This window comes from Vombatus ursinus, unplaced genomic scaffold (genome assembly GCF_900497805.2).
Source record: "Vombatus ursinus unplaced genomic scaffold, bare-nosed wombat genome assembly UNPS02014807.1, whole genome shotgun sequence".
Lineage (NCBI taxonomy): Eukaryota > Metazoa > Chordata > Mammalia > Diprotodontia > Vombatidae > Vombatus > Vombatus ursinus.
In genome coordinates, this window is record NW_020954585.1 from 41,537,257 (window position 1) to 41,558,765 (window position 21,509).

At 37.8% G+C, this 21,509-nt stretch overlaps 1 protein-coding gene across 1 annotated transcript in view; it reads left to right on the forward strand.

The window, feature by feature from the left end:
- Positions 1-21,509, forward strand: part of PCSK5 (proprotein convertase subtilisin/kexin type 5) — a 608,686-nt gene that overhangs the window by 387,793 nt on the left and 199,384 nt on the right. Inside the window, 1 exon segment of the mRNA XM_027875021.1 lies at positions 17,513-17,649. Coding sequence (XP_027730822.1) covers positions 17,513-17,649 — 137 coding nt within the window.

Below are 21,509 nucleotides of genomic sequence, written 5' to 3' on the forward strand. Positions count from 1 at the left end.
TGTGTGTGTGTGTGTGTGTGTGTGTGTGTGTGTGTGTGTGTGTGTGTATCCATTAGGAGAAAATAGCAACTATAATGCCTGCTATTTTAAAAATTAGTTTTTAAGGGGCAGCTAGGTGGTGTAGTAGATAGGGCACCAGTCCTGGAGTCAGGAGGACCTGAGTTCAAATCCAGCCTCAGATACATAACACTTACTAGCTGTGTGACTCTGGGCAAGTCACTTAATCCCAACTGCTTCACCAAAAAAATAAAATAAACTTTTCTTGATTTTTTTATTGATATTTCAAGTCACTTATATTTCTCATTGTAACCTCTCTCACCACTTCCTTATAATAAAGAGGAAAAAAGAAAACAAAACTAACATAATAGAAAAGGTCTGATGCAATATGCAGTGGTCCACACCTATACTTCTACCTCTACAAAGAATCAGGATTCAGGAAGATGTATTTTCGTATCTTTTCTAGGAGGCTCATCTTGGTCATTATAATTTCACAGCATTCAATTGATTATCTTCTTGTTTTTCTTTCCATTTACATTATCATGGACTTTGTGAATATTGTTATCCTGGTTCTTCCTACTTTACTTTGCATCAATTCACATGTCTTCCCACACTTCTCTGTATTTATCATAGTCATTGATTCTTAAAACAAAGTAATATTCTATTGCATTCATGTACTACTATTTGCTTAGCCATTCCCCATTCAATAAGGAATGCCTACCTTTGGAAGAGTCTCTTTCTCCTGTAACATATTTAGGTGAGACTGGCTTCAGGGTTGCCTATGTCTCTCTCTCCCCCATCCCACGTAATTCTATTCCTCCAAAACTCATGGGCAGTAGGAACAGACTGAAGTTTTTGATAAGTCAGGTCTAGGCAGTCTGGAATCTCTCAGCAGTTTCTTCTCCCAGCTGATAGGCAGTTGCTTGAACCCCTGTGGAGAACAGCTGTTCAAAAGAGAGTAGTTTATCCAAGCATTTGCAGGTGCAGAGCCCTGGAAGGCAAATCTGCAGTGTTCAAAATACTAGTTCAGCTTAAGCTTTTGTGCCCCATTAGCCCAGCAGGCAAGCGCCACTGGCATGCCAGGTTGCTAATTTAGAGGGCTGGATCACAAGATAAACAAAGAGCAGTGTTGGAATGGACAAATGGTTATTTCCTTCCCTTCCCTTTGCTTTGTTCTTCTCCCTCCCACCCTTTCAGTTCTCTCCTTGGCCAGTCTACCGTCCCTCCCTAATGGAAAAAACAGTATATTCAGCACAAATGGTATACTTATTGGAAAGAGGTGTGAGTGGGCAGAGCAGAAAGCTAGATGGGCGTCAACCATTTTCAAAATTTGGGGGTAAGGACAATGACACAGAGAAGCTACATTTTCTATACTGACTCCTCCATATTTAAATTCTGCCTGTGTAATCGCTGGGTTCTGCGGCAAAGGTTGTTCCCTGGACTGGCTGGAGTTATTAGGAATCCAATTTTCTATTCCACAGCCATGAGATACTCCCTGGAATAATGAGAAGTTATTTTTACTCCATTTTCTACTCCTACTCCAACACCCCTCATGGATCTACCCCACCCTTATTTATTTTTTTTCCTTCGGTTAGTCAACTGGGGTTAAGTGACTTGCCCAGAGTCACACAGCTAGTGAGTGTTCTATGTCTGAGGCTACATTTGAACTCAGGTCCTCCTGACTCCAGGGTGGGCACTCTACCCACTGCACCACCTAGCTGCCCCAACCCCACCCTTATTTTAAATTGGATTTAGGTGTATTAACCCTCTGCTTCAAAATCCTGGCCCTTGAATGAAAACTGATACTTTGCTTCCACTTCTAAATTTGATTACACATGAACATATATTTCTACTTGTAATTATGGCCTTCAGTACAGAAAAGGTACCATTTCTTGCTGGAATGGTAGAGATCAAAGAAATCTAAGGCATTCTGGAAATCATCCTTTTCCAAATATATTCTTCATGCTTTAATGATTTCTTCATTATAGCCTTTTGCAGTTCAATGATGGGCTCTTGATACTGGTACAATCTGCCATGTGTTTAAATGGATTGATATCATATAGTTGTATTGCTTTGGTGAAAGTACATCAGACCAGTTTCCATGTTGTAAGCTCTTCACGTCTAGGCAATTAATCAACAAGTATTGATCAAGTACCTACTATGTGCTAGGATCTCATGATAGGCACAAAGACAAAAGGGAAACTCCCTTGGAAATAGTCTCTAAAGAGACAACATGTATTTCTATGTGTGATGGTAACAACAGTTAATGTTTATTTAGTGATTTAAAGTTTGCAAAGTGCTTTACATACATTATCTCCTTGAGGAAGTGGAGGAGACAGGTTGTTTCTTGCCCAGGGTCACACAGGTAAGTTAGAAGCCAGATTTGTACTCTTTGTTGTTGTTTACTGTTATTTTTTTTTTAATTTTGTGTCAAATTCTTCTTCATCCCATTTGGGGTTTTCTTGTCTAAGATACTGGAGTGGTTTACCATTTCCTTCTCCAGCTCAGTTTACAGATGAGGAAATTGAGGCAAACAGGGTGAAGTGACTTACCCAGGGCCACACAGTTAGTAAGTGTCTGAGACCAGATTTGAACTTAGGTCTTCTTGACTCCAGCCAGGCCCTGTGCTCTATTCACTGTGACCCCTTGCTGCCCAGATTTGTACTTAGGTCTTTTCAACTCCAAGCCTAGTATTCTATTCACTATTCTAAGGTAATTATACATACATACATACACACACACACACACACATAATTGTATATTTTATGTTATATAAATATAAATTATATGTGATATATTTATGACACAATTATATAATTATATGTCATATATTACAAATATGGTATACATTATGTATTATTATAGATTACATATAAAATCTACCTATCTTGTCCCAAATTCTTTGCTGCCCTTCTTATCTTGCCTCTCCAACTGCCTTTTAGACATCTTAGACTGGATATCCAGTAAACATCTTATACTCAATATGTCCAAAATGGAACTCATTATGTTTCCTCCTAAACCCTCCCCACATTCTACCTTCCCAGTTCCTCAGACTGGAAACCTAGGTGTCACACTCGACTCCTCACTATCCTCCATACCCAGGCTGTTGCCAAGGGCTGTTGATTTCACCTTTGCCAACATCTCTCAAATATGCCCCCTTCTCTCCTAACACTGCCACCAATCTAGTGCAGGCCCTCATCACCTCACACCTTCATTCCTGCCATAGCCTGCTGGTGGGTCTCCCTCCTCACTCTAATCCTTCTTCCATTCAGCCACTAAAGTGATTTTCCTAAAGCACAGGTCTGAACTTGTCCCACCCCTAGTTAATAAACTCTATTACTTCCATGATCAAATACAAAATGCTCTGTTTGACATTCAAAGCCCTTCATAACCTAGCCTCCTCCTAACTTTCCAGGCTTTTTACACCTTACTCCCTACCATATACTCTTTAATCCAGTGATAATGGCCTTCTGGATGTTCCACAAAAAAAGACTCTCTAGGTATTTCCCTCACTGTTCCCTATGCCTGGAATGTTCTCCTTCTTTCATTCTACCTACTGACTTCTCTGAGTTCCTTTTAAATCCCAACCAAAATCCCATCTTTTACTGGAAAGTCTTCCCCAACACCTCTTAATTCTAGTGCCTTCCCTCTGTTAATTATTTCCTATTTATCCTGTAAATAACTCACTTTGTTCATATTTGTTTGCATGTTGTTTCCCCCATTAGATTATAAATTCCTTGAGGACCAAGACTATCTTTTGATCCTTTCTGTATCTCCAGTGCTTAGCATAGCACAGTACCTGGCATATAGAAGGCCCTTAATAAATGTTTATTGATTGATAATATGTGTATATATATATAATATATATTCTATATAATTATATATGATATAATACATAATACATAAAATATATAACTCCTATATGTAATCATAAGTGGGTATGTATATACATTCAATAGATATAAAACATGTAAAAGATAATTGAGAAGAAGGGCTTAGGGTTAGGGCTCTAGCACCTGGGGAGATCAGGAAAATCTTCTTGTGGGAGATGGTATTTGAGTTGAGTCTTGAAGGAAAATAGGAATTCTAAGAGGCAGAGGGAGAAGGTTCCCAAATTCTCACATCCTAATGTTCAAAGCTTAGGCAGCTAGGTGGCACAGTGCATAGAGCGCAGGACCTGGAGTTAGGAAGACTCGTCTTCCTGAATTTAAATCCAGTGTCAGACACTTACTAGCTGAGTGATCCCTGGGTAAGTCACTTAACCTCATTTGACTCACTTTCCTCTTCTGTAACATGAGCTGGAGAAAGAAAGGCAAACCACTCCAATATCTTTGCCAAAAAAACCCAAATGGGGTCATGAAGAGTTGTGCACAACTGAAACAACTGAACAACAATATTCAAAACACCGTATGAATCCTTGCAAAATTTAGCAAGTTTTTTCTCTCTTCTCATAATCATCAAAGAGAAAGCTGTGCAGTAATGGACAGAGAAGTGGCTTCAGAACTGGAAAGACCTGGGTTCAGATATTGCCTCGGACACAGTGAGAGGACAGGTCAATCTCTCGCCTTCCAGGATATTGCCGATCTACACTGGTAGAGGGAGGTTCCTTGCCTGGGAGTTCCCTATATCAATTAAATCACAGGTCTAGTCCCTATTTCTCTGTCTTCATAATCATCAAAAGGCATTTATAAAGTATATTCTTGTTAATAGTACAGAGTTCAGTGCTGTAACATGATGATTTATGAAAAGAGTTTGCAGTCTGAGATTGATCTAACTCAGGCAAATGTGCCAAAAATCAGACAGCCATAGATAAATGTTCAGGTTGTCGCTATTAAGTATTCACCCTGTACACACAGCAGGGATGAGATCATTTGGAGATTCTGAGGGAAGTAGTACCCAAGGGAGTCTCAGAAACATTGGACTGAAATAAATGAGATCATCTTAATAGACAGAAATGTAGATACCTACAAATCCTAGAAATTACCCTGTTTGAATATTCTTTTTAAAAATCCCAAATTATTGTAATTAAACCTATTTCTGTTGCTCACAATGTGACAAAAAGAGTGGATTTAGATAAGAATAGAAACCTAATAGCGTATTTAGAATACCACATTTGGGAAGGAATTTAAGTAAACAGTACAAAGACTGAACCTCTAAAGGGAGCAAAACCTCAGCAGTTGACCTGAAGCAAAAGTTGAAGCATGGAATATAACGTCCTCTTTAAATAGGGATGGGAGAAGGAAACTTCTGAACAGCTCAGTCAAATGTCATGGTGAGAAGAATTGATTAAATATCACTTGAGAAGTAACTGATGAGATTGAAATTGCTATTTACCAATTTTGAAATAATTATGCTAAAGTCCATACTTGTATTTATTTTCTTAATGTTGTAGTTTTTTAGTTACCATAATAACAGTGCAGAAGAATGTTGCTGTCTTGACGGGCTGGCAAGATCCTTAAAAAAAACAACACTTCTTATAATAATAGTATGAATTATTTGCTGAAATCATTCCTCAGAAAGCTGCACTATATTTCATGACAGTCTTTTATTGCAATCTTCCTCCAAAGTAGCTCATACGAAAGCTATTAGAAGGGATGGAACTGTGATAACCAGTTGTTTCATTTTTGTCACTCACGCATAGATCATTCCATTGAGTACATAATTATGAAGCTGAATTAGAGTAATTGTTTTATTTCGTAGAAGATTATTACAGTGGCATGAAGTTAATCTAGCATTGGTTTTAGTGTGCTCACACTAATGACATTGACAGTTTATGGAATCTCAGAGTTTGAAGAAAACACTGAAATATAGTCTGATTCCGTATCTGAGTAGGGACATCCATTGAACTATCCCCTATAAGCACTCATTCAGCTTGTGCTGGAAGATTCCCGATTAAGAGAAACCCATTCCTTTTTTTTTTTTTTTACATTATTCATTATCTTATTATTATCATCATGTATCTTATTATTATGAAGTTTCTTCTTATATTGAGGCAGATCTCTTCTCTTCAGCCTCTGTCTATTGCTCCTAATTCTGCTCTCTGGGAACCATGATATACTTGAGGACAATTATTATGTCTCCCCTCCTCCAAAGTTGATTTATCCACGGGGCTTTCTACTTACTTATCCCTTTGTGACACAGTTTTGAGTTATCCCACCATCCAGTGTCCTTCCTCTAGAAGCACACCAGCTTATTGTTGTCTTTCTTATTGTGTGGTGTCCAGAAATGAGCACTATAGATGTGACCTGACTAGGTCAATATTTATTTATCCTCTGCTTGGAGTCCCCCATTCAGGAGGAGCTCACTACAACAAGCAGGAGAATAATAGTCTCCCTAGTTCAGAACACTATTTTCTTTAAATGCCTAGTAAGATTACATACCTTATTAATGTTAACTCACATGGAGCTTGTAATACCTGAAAATCCCAATTTTAACCTAAACAATTGTCTTGTCTGTTTCTTCTTTATTGTGAACTTGTAAATTTAATTTTGAATTCAAGTGCAGAGTTTGATATGCTTTCATTTTAGGTGTTATCTTAATAAATCTGCCCATCATTCTAGTCTATTGAAATTATTTAGAGGTTTATTTTTGTAACTTAATGTTGTGTGGCTTGTGATTTGTCCTTCGTTCTCAAAGAGGACCATGACATCAGGGAGATCATGACGTGACTTGAAATTGAATTTGATTTGAGTGAGGGAGGGTTGTGCAAAGTCACTAGCCTCACTTTCTCCTCCAGAGCCGTCTGGATCCAGTGACCAGATATTGATCAAGACAACTGGAGATGACCCAGGATGCAGTGGGAGATCTTGGTCTTTTTAAGCTAAGGTCTTTTCAAGTTCTCACTTTGAGAGAGGCAACACCCATTCAGTAAATAGGCCTTTTTAAGAAGTGAATCAAGGGGGCAACTAGGTGGCCCAGTGGATAGAGCACCAGCCCTGAAGTTAGGAGGACCTGAGTTCAAATGGAGCCTCAGACCAAACACTTGACACTTACTAGCTGTGTGACCCTGGGCAAGTCACTTAACCCCAATTGCCTAAAAAAAAAGAAGTGAGTCAAGGGAATGACCCCTTTAAAAAAAAAAAAATTCAAACTGGGAGGGGAAAACCCTCTGAGTTGCTGGCCAAAAGAGAAACAGTTACTATTAACATTCACTCTGAGCTAGGAAGGCCCAAAAAATAACCATTAAGTGGTGCTTAGGCAGGGCAGGGACCTATTGTTGTCCAATCAATGAGATCCAGAGTGAATTGGGTTTCAGGCTTTGAGGAAAAAATCTAGCCAGTAAACCTAATGTATAAACTTGATTTAACATGAAAATATAATAAGCGTGTCTTCTATGCATTCATCTGAGTCACCAAGAGATATGTGCAAAAGAATAGGACTAAAAACAGAGCCCTGTGCCACATTATTACAGACTCCCCTCCAGGCTGACATTCATCCATTAATGGCCACTCTGTGAGTCCCAGTTCACAGAATCTAAGAGTGAGAAGGAGTTTCAGTTTCGTTCCATTTCCAATCCTTGCTATTTTTTTTTCTTTCAAATTCACCTCATATCTCTCCTTGCCCACAATTATTAGGAAAGACTTTATCAAATGCCTCAATAAAACCCAGCTATACTACATCTAGTATTTCCTCTGATGGGCCAAAGCCTTTCACAACAAAAGAAATAGTTAATCCAGCATGAATTCTCAAGCCATGCTAGCTCATAATGGTCACTATTTCTCTTCCAAAGTGTATGTTTTGTTTTGGCATTATAGATACTTCCTAATAAACACTAAAACAAACCCTCTTACAAAATCCATTCCCCAAAAAACTGTTAGTTATTGATTATTCACCAAAAGGAGAGGAGAGTGCTTTCATTCTGGTTGACTTTTTTTTTTGTCTGTTTCATTCTTTACTTAGATAACATTGATCATTGTGTTTGACAAGAGTTTTATTGCCCCTCTCTGTTGATTTAATTTACACTGCAGTAGTCATTTTTGTGTAATATTCTTTTGGCTCTGTTTTCTTCACTCTGTATCCTGTTCTGCAAAGTTTTCCACTTTTCTCTGAATCACATTTCATACTCCTTACATTGCCAGAATATTCCATGTCACTCATATGTCATATTGTTTTCAAGCACTCCCCAATCTTTAGGTAAGCTACTTTGTTTTTGTTCCCAGCTTTTTGTGTTCACAAATAAGACTACTCTGAACATTTTTTTTTTTTTTTGTAAAGAAGGGATTCTTCACCCATTTAATGTCAGGGTCTAAGGTGTACCAGGACCAGCCTGATGGCTGGTCTGGTAGTTCAGGTTCAAGATTTGAACAAAATGAGACACTTATAGATCATCTAATAGCTAACAAGAAAAGTTTTACTTAGTCATACGAAGGAGAGGATATTCAGAGCAAGAAAAGGACATTTAGCAAGGGATATAGAATTGGTTGAATTGAGCATACCTGCTCTGTCCCTGTGTTGTCTATAATAGCTTTTCAGACAGAAACCTTTATGAGAAGAGTCTGCTTCCCATGCTTTTTGTTTGCTTATTTTTAGTTTGGCTGCTACTGCTGCTACTATTGTTGTTGTAGTATCTAAGCTACTAGGAAACTACATTGGCCAACAATAGGTCCAAGCCCAAGCCTCACTTGGTCATTGTTTGGGTTTTGATGGCTTAAAGTGAGTGTAAATAGCAATTGCTTTTGTTCTGGCCAGAAACCCTGAGGGTCTTCCCCTCCCAGTTTGATTTTTTTTTTTAAGTAGGCACTAGGCCATCTTTTGCTTCATTTCTTACCTAGCTTTAAATCAGTAAATGGGTGTTGCCTCAGACAAACTGAGACCTAGGAAAGACCTTAACTTAAAAAGGCCAAGGTCTGCACAAACAAAGCCAATGCAACCAAGATTAGAAGGAAAGCATAAAGCTGGGAAATAATTTTTACAGCCTGTGTTTCTGATAAAGGCCCCATTTCTAACATATATAGAGAACTGAATCAAATTTATAAGAATACAAGTCATTCCCCACTTGATAAATGGTCAAAGGATATGAACAGGCTGTTTTAACTTGAAGAAATTAAAACTATCTACAGTTATATGAAAAAATGCTCTAAATCACTATTGATTAGAGTAATACAAATCAAAACAACTCTGAGATACCACCTCACACCTATCAGATTGACTAACATGACAGAAAAGGAAAATGATAAATGTTGGAGAAGATGTGGGGAAATTGGAACACTAATGCATTGTTGCTAGAGTAGTAAACTGAACCAACCATTCTGGAGAGCACTTTGGAACTACGCCCAAAGGGCTATAAAACTGTGCATACTCTTTGAGCCAGTAATACCTCAAGAGATCACAAAAAAGGGAAAAGGACCCACATGTACAAAAATATTTATAGCAGCTCTTTCTGTGGTGGCAAAGAATCGGAAATTGAGGGGATCAACTGGGGAATGGCTAAACAAGTTGTGGAATGTGAATGTAATGGAATACTATTGTGCTATAAGAAATAATGAGCAGGCAGATTTCAGAAAAACCTGGAAAAAATTTACATGAACTGATACTGAGTGAAGTGAGCAGAACTAAGAGAACATTGCACACAGTAACAGCCACATTGCATGATGATTAACTATGATAGACTTAGCTCTTCTCAGCAATGCAATGATCTAAGACATGGAAAAATGCTAACTATATCCAGAGAAAGAACTATGGAGTCTGAATGCAGATTGAAACATACTATTTTCACTCTTTTTTTCTTTTCTTTCTTATGATTTTTCTCTTTTGTTCTGATTTTTCTTTCACAACATGACGAATGTGGAAATAACATGATTGTACATGTATAACCTATATCTGATTGCTTGCTGTCTTGGGAAGTGGGGAGGAAAGGGAGGGAAGGAGGAAAAAAAATTGGAACTCAAAATCTTACAAAAATGAATGTGGAAAACTATCTTTACATATAATTGGAAAAAAATAAAATATTATTAAGTGTTTAAAAAAAAGGCCAAGGTCTCCCACTGTATCTGGGGTCATCTCCAGTCATTCTGATCTATGTCTTGCCACTGGACTCAAATAACCCTAGAGGAGAGAGTGAGGCTGATGACTTTGCACAGCCCTGCCTCACTTAAATCCAATTCATCTGCAAGTCAAGACATCACCCTCCTAATGTCATTGGTCTTCTTCCTGAATAAAGGACAAGCAACCACAAGGCTAATTGGGAGCTATATTAAAGATCTAACCCTCAGTCCTCTGAGCCAATTGAATTTCAAGGACAGTTTCAATACTTTTTAAGGAAAAAATGAGCCCCACCTATCCTAAGGGTAGGGCCCTAGAATATTAATCCTACCAAAGTAGGGTGCCATGTTTTTAGTAATTTCCTTCATAGTTGGGGAAGCTAGGTGGGGCAGAGGATAGAGCTAGGAGGACCTGAGTTCAAATCTGACATCAGACAATAACACTTACTAGCTGTGTGACCCTGGGCAAGCCACTTAACCCCATTGCCTAACCCAAAAAAAACCAATTTTCTTCATAGTTCCAAACTATTTTCCAGAGCAATTGACTCAACTGATGCTTCCACCAGCATACTTTTTTTTTTTACACAGCTTCTCCAATTTCAATCTATTCAGAAAAACCATATGCTAGATTTTGTGATAAGTGTTGTCAATAAAAAGAGAAAAGCAGTTCCAACCCTCAAGGAATTTACATTCCAATTAAGAGACATTAACATGTATAAGGACAAATATATAGAAAGTATAAACAGAATAAAATCTAAGTAATTTTAGGATTGGAGAAAAAACATTAACAACTGAAGAGATCATAAAAGGTCTTCTGTAGGAGATGGTACCGGAGTTATGTTTTGAGAGAAGCTAGGGATTTTATGATGCAGAGGTGAGGAGGAGAACATTCCAGGCATGGGGAATGCTTGGATCTGTGCAAAGACCCAGAGATTGGAGATGAAATGTTTTATATGAGCAAAAGCAAATTAGCCAGTTTGCCTGGATCATTGAGTGCGTGAATGGCAATAATGTGAGATCCATCTGGAAAGACAGGTTGGAACCATATTATAAGGGGCTTTTTTTTTTTTAATGAATAAAGCATCTCCCAAGTGCTTACCATGTGCAAATCACTGTGCCAAGCACTGGAGACACAATAGAAAAGATATGCCCTGTTCTCAAAGAGCTCACATCCCAATGGTGAGATAACACATATGGAAGGTCTCAGATGGAAGTCAGATGGAAAGGCCCTATAGTCCCCAGGGTGCAGTGGTGATGCAGATGTTAATGCCTCTTTTTAAATGTCATTTTCCTGATAAAATCACATCAGTTTCTGATGATGAATGATTTGACAGTGCTCTTAGGTTCAGGGTTCTAAGCTATGTCCATCAGAATATGAGGGGAGTTGGTGGTGAAGGTGGTGGTGGAGGTTTGACTTGTCTAGCACATACTACCTCCTCTCTTTTGCTCAGGTGCCCTGCTGTTTCTGCTAGGCTGGCTTGCCTCACTAAGTGTGGCAGCTGGCTGGCAGTTGATAGGGATGCCAACCCATTTTCTAAAAAAGTTATTTCAATAGACTTAGCTCTTCTCAGCAATGCAAGGATCTAAGACAATTCCAAAAGACTCATATGGAAAATGCTATCCACATCCAGAGAAAGAACTATGGAATCTGAATGCAGATGGAAGCGTACTATTTTCTCTTTTTTTTGTTGTTGTTTTTTTTTGTTTCTTCTTTCTCGTGGTTTTTCCCTTTGGTTCTAATTCTTTATAACACGACCAATGTGGAAATATGTTTAATACGAATGTGTATATATATATATATATATAATCTATATAAGATTGTATACCATCTTGGGAAGGAGGGAGGAGAAGGAGGGGGAGAAAATTTAGAACTCAAAATCTTATAAAAGTAAATGTTGAAAATTAAAAATAAATGAATAAATTTGTTTATTTAAAAAAAGAGAGAGAGAGAGAGAGTTGTTTCCATGGATGATAGCTGTGAGGACTGGGTATTATAACTGTGTCCTCAGCTTCTCCCATCCTTGGTAAGATCCTAGTTGAAAGCTGATACCTTCTGGCTGTTTGGATGGAGCAGAGGCAACATTTCCCCACTGAGCACCAGCCAGTGGATGAATGATCTCCAGTAGGGTCTGGGATCAAGGGGGAAGCTTTCTACCTAACATAGGGAGGAATCCGCTGGATATACTCTAGTCCCCAAAGAGCCTAAAAGAGATCTCTTTTTGTTTCATGTGATCAGATTCCCCGCTAAACTAGCTCTTGTGTCAGGGCTCTTAGTCTAGATAAGCATTATGGAAGAAGTCTATGCAGGGCTTTACATGCGAAACAGAAGCTTTTATATTTAATCTTAAAGGCATTAGGTACCCTCTGAACCTTGCTAACTAGGGAAATGACTTGATCAGACTTGTATTTTAGGAATATCAATTTTGTAGCTGTGTGGAGGAAGGATTGAAGAGCAGAAGTCTCCTGGAAGAAGGGAGACTGATCAGGGACTATTGAAATATCTAGACAAGAAATGATGAGGGCCTAAATAAGGGCAGTGCCTGCATGAATAGAGAAAAGGGGCTGCATATGAAAAATATTGTAGAGGCAGAGTCAATGGGACTTAACAGCTGATTGTATATGAGGGATGAAGGAAAATGAAGATATGAATACGACTCCAAGACTGGAGACCTGAGTTAGTAGGGAAAAAAGAAAAGGTGGTGCCTTTGGTAGAAATAGGGAACTTAGGAAAAGAAATGGGTGAATGGAGAAAGAGTTCTGTTTCAAACATGTTGAGTATGAGATGTCTGTGGGACATCCAAGTGGAAGAAGCTGGTGATACACAATTACAGGTCATAAGAGAAATCAGAGTTGGATATATAAATCTAGGAGTCATCTGCATAGTTGTTAATTGAAGCCATGGAAACTGATGTGATCACCAGGAGAAAAGATGGATAGATGGACGGATGGATGGATGGATGGATGGATGGATGGATGCACCCAGGTTTAAAAACAAGCAAAGAGGGCAAGAAATAGTTGAAAATGCAGCAAAGGAAACTGAGAAGGAAGTATCAGATAGTTAGGGGACAAATATCCGATACTGGATACTTTGGGGGGGGGGTATCTTAGTATCTTTTATGATCTTTTGCTGGCTTGTTGTCACAGTGTTGTTTTAATTTGCATTTGTCTGATTATTAGTGATTTTGAATTTTTTTCAGGTGGTTATGACTTTTATTTCTTTTCAAAGCTATTTTTCATGCCCTTTGACCTTCAGCCCATTGGGGAATGGCTGTTGATTTTGTATATTTATGTCAACTTTCTATAGATTTTGGATGGCACATTTTTACCAGATATTAATGAAAAAATTTTTCCCACCTAAGATGTGCCTTTTCTTCTGGTGCTGGCTGGATTAATTTCATTTCTGCAAAAGCTTTTATATTTTATGTAATTGATAATATTTATTTCATTTTAAGGTCTCTTCTATCCCATGCCCAAGTACAAATTTTCCCCCATTCATAATTGTAAGAAATATAACAACCTTCTCTAATTTTTATGATATAACTTTTGTATTTGAATAATTAATCTATTTTTGGGATGTATCATTGTATACTATGTGAGATAATAATCTAGAAATATTTTTCTTCATATTGCTTTCCAACTTCCCCTGCATTTTTTTGTCAGAGGCTGTTCCTCAATAGTTTGTACTCTTTGGTTTAAGAAAGCACCATGCCCGCACATGTGTTTAGAGGTCTTGCTCCTCTAATCTATTGTTTTATTTTTTTTTTATCCAGTACCAGATAGTTTTGACAGTTACTACCTTCACTTTCCTCCTTTTTCAATATTCACTTGATATACTTGACCTTTAATTCCTCCAAATGAATTTTGTTATTATTTTGCCTAATTATACAAAATGTCCATTTGATTGGCATAGCCCTGTAAGGTAATTTGGGTAATGTTATCTACAAATAGAGATAATTTTGTCTACTCTTTGGGGGTGGGAGGTGAGAAGGGAGGGGATTAGACCTGTAATTTCATTAGCATAGGGAACTCCCAGAGGAGGAAGCCTTTTCCCAATTAAAGTTGACACTTTCTCTGCAATTTATCATCTTAAAGAATTACCTAGAGCAGAAGTGTCGAACACCTAACACTCCTGAGTACAGCTCAAAGCAGATTAAATTGTAATTGGGAAATATTTAATGTAATAAAAATACAGTATAGATAACATTATATTTTCAAATTAAGTCAATATGTGACCCACAGGGATCCTTATGAACAGATTAGTGGCCTCTATTTCTATTTATTTTAATACCACTGTCACTGACAGGTTAAGGGACTTGCCCAGGGCCACACAACCAGTAAATAAATGTTAGAGGCAGGACTTATACCCTAGTCTTTCTGGCTCTGAGGCCATCTCTCTGTCTACTTCCTCTCTTGCTTATGTTTACTGTTGAAACCCTAACCCTCCACTGGCCCCACCCCCCAATCCTTGCAGTCTTCTAACACTGCTACATAGCTTGCTTGGTACACTACAGAAACTCAGAACTGAAGACCACTCTTTTTTTAAAATTTAGCAAATGAGTGATAAATCTATAGTTAAAATCTGGGAATATGTTGAAAGATTTTGGCATTTGATTGCATAAATTATTTTTGTTTGTTTGAACTTAAAATTTTGGTCCTGGAATAGTTAACATGAGGGACATTTCATCAATTCTCTTCTTCCTATGTTTGGTTTTTTTTTTTTCTGAATTTCAAAAAACAACATTCTAGAATCCTGGTTTCCATTTCCTACTAGTTACATCTAGCTATCTACAGTGCCTCTGGTGCATTATTTCATAAGGAGGAAGTAGATCATAATCCTGAATCTAAATTACAATAAAATGTTGCCTATGTTTTGGGAGAAAGGGTGAACTTCAGAGGTCTATTTAAATTCTCAGATAACCAAAGAAATTAACGTCAACCTTTTTCACCATCAAACCTTTGAATACATAGCAATATTGACACTCTGAGATTTACTTCCCCTACTTTATATCCACAGACTCTGGCTGCCAAAATGACGAGGGTTATATAATTCGTTGCTTCCTGACCTGGTAGACAAAGTCTGTTTGCATTCGGAAGTCTGAGGCGCTTGTTAGAATTCTAAAAATGTCTTTGTTTTTCTCTCTTCCCATCCCATAGGTTGAATTTAGATGTGTCAGGCCTCCAGTATAAATTCTTGCAGTTGCTTGAGAGTAGTAAGACTAAGATGAAGGCAGGCAGATGGGAAGGAAAAATTTGAAAGAGGAGAAATATGGGGTCAGTTTAACTACAGATTGGACAACTGACCCCTGAATAATCAAGATTTGGCTGTAGTTACAAAAATAGAAGTGTGGCCAGCATGTGATGGCTGCCTCGAGGAGTCTCCTTTGTAGTTTTGAGGTAAGAGGCGCTAAGCCAAACTTTCCCATTACCTCAGCTGCTCCCAGAGTGTACATTAGACACTTGGAAAGGTTGCATTCAGTAAGTTATTGCTTCGATGCATTGAGTGACTTCTCTATGACCTGAAGGAGTGGTTGGATGGAAGTCTGCAAAGGTGTCTGAGTTACAACCATGAAATAGTTCAGGCACAAAGAAAATCTAACTCGATGTGGGGCGACTTCTAGAATGAAGTGTATACTCTTTCCCACCCTGTCAGATTCTTGTTAGTCAATTTCACTTCAAGGCAGTAAACTCCAAAGTCAATTCCCCTAGGTCAGTGTTGGATTTCAGGAACTTAATAAAGTAAACCCCCTCATTCAGAATCCTAATTTAGACCCAAGTTTCTACTTCTTCATTCCAGCCCTCTATAATTCAATTACCATAATACAATTAAGAAAATCAAGTCACCATCTGCCAATTACTCTCCAAATGTGCTATCAAAATTTGGACATTACTTCAAGTTAGTCCTTGAGGCATGATACTCCAAAGCTTTGCTTATCCTTAACCCTCTACTCCATCATCAGCCTTACCGAGTTTTTCTCTTTAAGTCATAGTAATTTTATGCTATGTATCAAAGAAATCCCTTTTAATGTTATAACCTTAATTTTTTAATTTTAAAAATAAAATTGTTTTGGGGGGAGATAAGATCCTTCCCCCTCATCTAGGAAAAATTCATTTAAATTATTTGTAAGTAAAATGTATTTTTTATTTGCAGAGAATTAACTCAGGTAGAAAACATGAATATGTGGGTAGGGTATAGTTCCAGTGATGTGCTAGAGCCAGCTCTAAGAGCCAATTGTTAAATTTTCAGGATGAGCATTTGTACCTTGGAAACTGAGAAATGCTACAAATCAAGGTTTGATTTACTATTATTTTTAATTTTCTAGACTTAAGAAAGTAATGAAGACAATGTTAATAATGCAGATTAAATTTTAAAATGTATCATATGTAATTTTATTTTCAGAGAGCTTGTTGTTAAACATTTACCAGCATAATCCCAGGATTTAGCCCCCATGGACAGAACACAAAGTATTTTAAACCATATAGTCTTGTTAAACATTTACCAGCATACCCCCAGGATTTAGCCCCTATGGACAGAACACAAAGTGTTCTGATCCATATAGTCTTCACTGAAACAGGATACACTATCCAATGAAGAAGTCTTTATCCAGTAGAATCTAGTCTTTCTACTTAAATGAAAATTTCTTGAAGGCACAACTGTGTTATATTTGTTTCTGTATCCAAAGTATCTGGTATATATATACTGCTTAATAAATGTTTGTTAAATTGCAAATTAATTCATCCTATTGCTTCCTTTTCTCTTTCTTTCAAAGTCGCATAGACAAATAACCAAGACTTATTTTCCTGTTTTATTGCTCTTCTCTGGAAACTATGACTTTAAATAACAGAAACACTGCCAACAATTGTTTCTTCAGGATCCTGGATAGTCTTACTTGGATAGTTCTTTCTTCATAGGATCATAAATCTTAAGTCATATAGGAACATAACTTCAGATCTGAATGGGACCTTAAATGCTAGCTAGTTTAATTCTCTCATTTTACTCTTAAGGAAACAGAGGCATAGAGAGGTTAAATGACTTGTCCAATGTCACCCAGGTAGTGAGTATCTGAGATAGATAATCTTAAGTAATCTGACTCCAAATTAAATGCCCTTTCCACTCAAATATGGATACCTTTCTTATCAGCCTCCAGCATACCATTGACAGAATGAAGTTTTCCTCATCTATGATACTGAGAGCTTTCATTTTTGAGAAGGGAGAAGATTGGTAGGTAGATACTTGACCATGCCTGCCCACCATTCATCTATATTCATTCGTCATCCTAATACTGCATTGATTTTTCCTTGATGTTGACCTGGCAAGCTTCCCATGAACTATTAGCTCTAAGCCCCTTTACCGATGTCATGAGGATTAACCCTTATGCTCCAATGATAGCATCATTTGTGAGATGATGTCCTTTCTTAAATGAAGGAAGTCTCTACGTGTGTGCTGACGATTATAGGTAGAGGAAGTATTACTGACGGTGTACTTCATTGATTTTTTAAACTCATACACAAAGCAATGTTTGGTGATTCTGTTCCAGGCTATTTGATCATTCTATGGAAGGATTCAAAAACTGGGAGTTTATGACTATTCATTGCTGGGGAGAAAAAGCAGCAGGTGACTGGGTGCTGGAAGTTTATGATACGCCATCTCAGCTGAGGAACTTCAAGACCCCAGGTAGGAGCCAGTCTTCATTAATTTCCTGCTAACCTTATTTTCTGAATTGGAAGAAGATGGAATAGTATTTTTACCTGTAACAAACAGCCATCACCTTGATTTTTATCTTACCATCATCAAAAATAATGTAGGGTACAAAATATTTACCATTCACACTGGACTGGGCTATGTGTTAGGCAAATGTAGTCCCTGACCACTAGGAACTCACAGCTCAAGAAAGTCAGTAGCAATGAGAACAGAACAACGGCAGACCATGAGCCACTGCCTTGTTTGCCCTAACAAAACATGCCTTATGTTTCATAGGGAAAAGACAGAGAAACTAAATGGTCTGATCTTCACTTCTTTACGTGATTGATAGAAGGAAATGAATTATATAGGTGTCTCCACCCTGAGTTTCTTCTAAATTAAATTTGTGAACTTAAGCAGGGTGTTGGATTTGTCCTATACCAGCTGAATGAGTTCACAGGGGACAGCGTGAATGATGACATTCTACTCTTTTGTGAGTGACATAAACCTGAAAACCTTTTGGACACACGTAGCATGGAAATGACCATGTGAACAAAGGCCTTTTCAGGAGGATTCAAGCCACTCTGGTCATAGTGAACAAACTGCCTTCTTCACACTAACATGTAACATTAATTTGTAGAATAAAATAAGTCCTGACATAACTTCAACATGGGGCAGAAGGTTTGGCATATTTTCTAAAAAGCCAATCCTGGTCATGTCCCACAGGGTAGTACACATACCTGTGCTCCATTCACCCACCATCATGGTTTTTACAGCCATTCTATAATCATATCACAAATATCTTAAGTTGCAATTATCTCATCAATGCTCCATCTGGTCATCCAGGGAAGAACCAACTTTGAGTCAATCCATGTTGCCATTATCCAATTATGATCCTTCAAAGAATCACACATCACAAATGATCTCAAATCTTCCATGTTTTGAAGTGTGAGTAGAATCAGCTACGTGAAGTTTTGTGGGGGGAAAGACTCCTACACAGAACATAGTGGTGACCTTTAGAATTACTGGTTTGGAGAATAGAAGGACCTTAAGAAGTTAATCGATTCCAACACTCACTTTATAGATGAAGAATTAAGACTCAATGAGGTTAAGGCGACTGGCTAATATCTCACAGGTGGTAAAGGTGAAACATGAGATTTGAACTGAGGTTCTGTGACTCTGAATCAAATATCCTTCCCATTGTACCTCTACGCCTTCCTTACATGACTAATAGATGTTTAGGTGTTGGCTGATGCTTAGATAAATAAGAAAAGGGTCCCTAGCCTAAGTGGCAATTGTCAGGCAATATGCATTGAAAACCTATTATATGCCTACCATTGTAATGGTGCAAAATTCAACAAAGTAATAACAATGATAATAATAATAATAATAATAACTGACATATATATGTTGCTTAAAGTTTTGCAAGCCCATTATAGTACACCTCATTTGAACTACTCAGCAATACTGTGAAGTAGACACTGTAATAGATATTATCAGCCCCATTTTATAGATGAAGAAACAGATGCTCAGATAAAAAGGTCGTGCCTTGCCCATCATCACATGGCTAGTAGATGTCAGAGGTGGAATGTGAACACAAGTTTTCCTGCCTCAAAGTCTAGTCCTCTATCAGCTCTGCCGCATTACCTCTCAATATCCAAGATCTCATCCTTTCCCTCAAGGAAATCTCTTACATTTGGCACATGAATCACAACATCTTTCCCTCCTGTCGCATGAGAAATAAAAAACTACTAGCCTTATAGTTCTGCCTGCACATAGTATGTTGTAATGGAAAGAGGACTAGAGCTGAATCAAAAGACCTGAATTCAAGTTCCTGATTCTGATTCACTACAATTCAATTCAATTACAACAGTCATGGATGGGTTGGGGGATGAGGGAGGAAAGGAAGAACATTCCATTTGTGGCATGAGGAATGAGGCGAGTAAATGCAAACAGGAGAGGGTAGAATATATATGAAGGGGAAGATTCTGAAATAAGGCTAGACAAAGAGGTGAGAGTCACACTGTAGAGATCCTTGAAGATTAAAGTCACAGCTTTATATACTTTATTGAGTAGACTCTGATATTCCTGTAGCACCTCCTATGACAAGCCTTTGCTATTCCTCTGAGTTGTTACTATACAGAACTCTATCCACCTCATGGGATGGATACCTGATAAAACTCTAGTCACCTAGCTGCTACATGTTGTTTCCTCCATTAGACTGTAAACTCCTTGAGGGCAGGGAATGTGTTTTGGCTTTCCTTTGCATCCTCAGCATCTGACACGTGGTACATTTTTAATAAATACTTGTTGACTTACTGCTCTCCCGGCACTCAGATTATCATATGTAAATTTACATATTATATGGTGCATTCCTCATTGTCACCACTATGCCTACCACAGTAGAAGATAAGCTCTTTGAATCACCAATGCCTTACACATAATAGACACTTAATAAATGTTCTTTGGTAAGGGTAGCTAGGTGGTACAATGGATAGAGCACCAGCCCTGAAGTCAGGAGGATCTGAGTTCAAATCCAGCCTCACATCAAACACTTGACACTTACTAGCTGTGTGACCCTGGGCAAGCCACTTAACCCCAATTGCCTAAAAAACATAAATGTTCTTTGGTTGTCAGATTGAAGATTTTATTAAAGTGACATGATCACTTATTAATTTTGTGACCCTGCAAGTCACTTTACCATGATGAACTTATTTCCTTATCTGTAAAACAGAACTAATGATATTGGCAAAATCTACCTCAATCAAACAGCAGGTTTTTTATGAAGTGCTTACTCTATACCAGGCACTTTGCTAGGTGCTAACCTAATAGATTATTACGAGGAAAGTGCTTTGTGAAATAAGTTTTTTAAAGCACTATATAAATGAAATTGTTGACTTCAGGTACACAAAGGTAAAGGTCAAGGTCAACCCTATTCCCAGTTAACCCCAAACATTTCTCATATCAGATATGGTTTTCTTTTTTGCTTTTTTTTTCCTTGCCAAGAAAGTATTAACATATGGCTAGTAATAGTCAATGTGTAATAATCCCTAAATCTTATTATATTTAGGGGTAAATCATACTTCTCTATGGAAAGTGATTTTTTAAGAGGAAAAAAAAGCACCTACTACATTTCTACAGTTACTTCTTTGGAGTGTGATAGATTTCTACCTTCAAGAAGTAGGAAGTCTTTATTGGGGGCTTGGTTGGGGATATAGAGTTCTTCCAGGCCAAATTAAATAGTGGAATCAGTCCAGAATAGAGATGTTGCTGGCCCCCATTTAGATTTGGTTATTAAAATATATATTTTGTGAAGCATTTTCATTTTGCACATTAAAGCTGCCCTAGGGGCAAATGACATTTATATGCTGGCAAGTTGCATAGATTTTCTCATTCCTTATTTGCACAGCAATTGCTTAACAGAATGTCCCTTCTTCAGTAACAAACTCTTCTGCCTCCTTCTCCACCCCCATGGCTATATTTGCTTCCATAGTGGGGGGAAAATGAAGTCCCTAATATGATAGTGGTTTGATGGAAATCTTGGCAGTGGTTACAAATCTCAAAATAATGTCCCGTTAAGTACCCCAAAGAAGAGAAATGGAGCTGAATGACAGGACCAGGCCAGTCCTATTTTGTCTATTATCTTTAAGCAATAGCACAAGGGAAAGAAACAAGATGTATCATGCAGCAGTGCTCACCAAAGAACTTACAGGGTGGTTATCAGAGACGCTGTGAACTAAAGCAGAAGAAATAGATTTGAGAGTGGCTGATAGGTAAGAAAACAAACAGCCCCATTATCCCATCTTTCTGTCTGTTTTTTTTCTGAACTGGGTGAAACGAGCAAGAAAACTTGC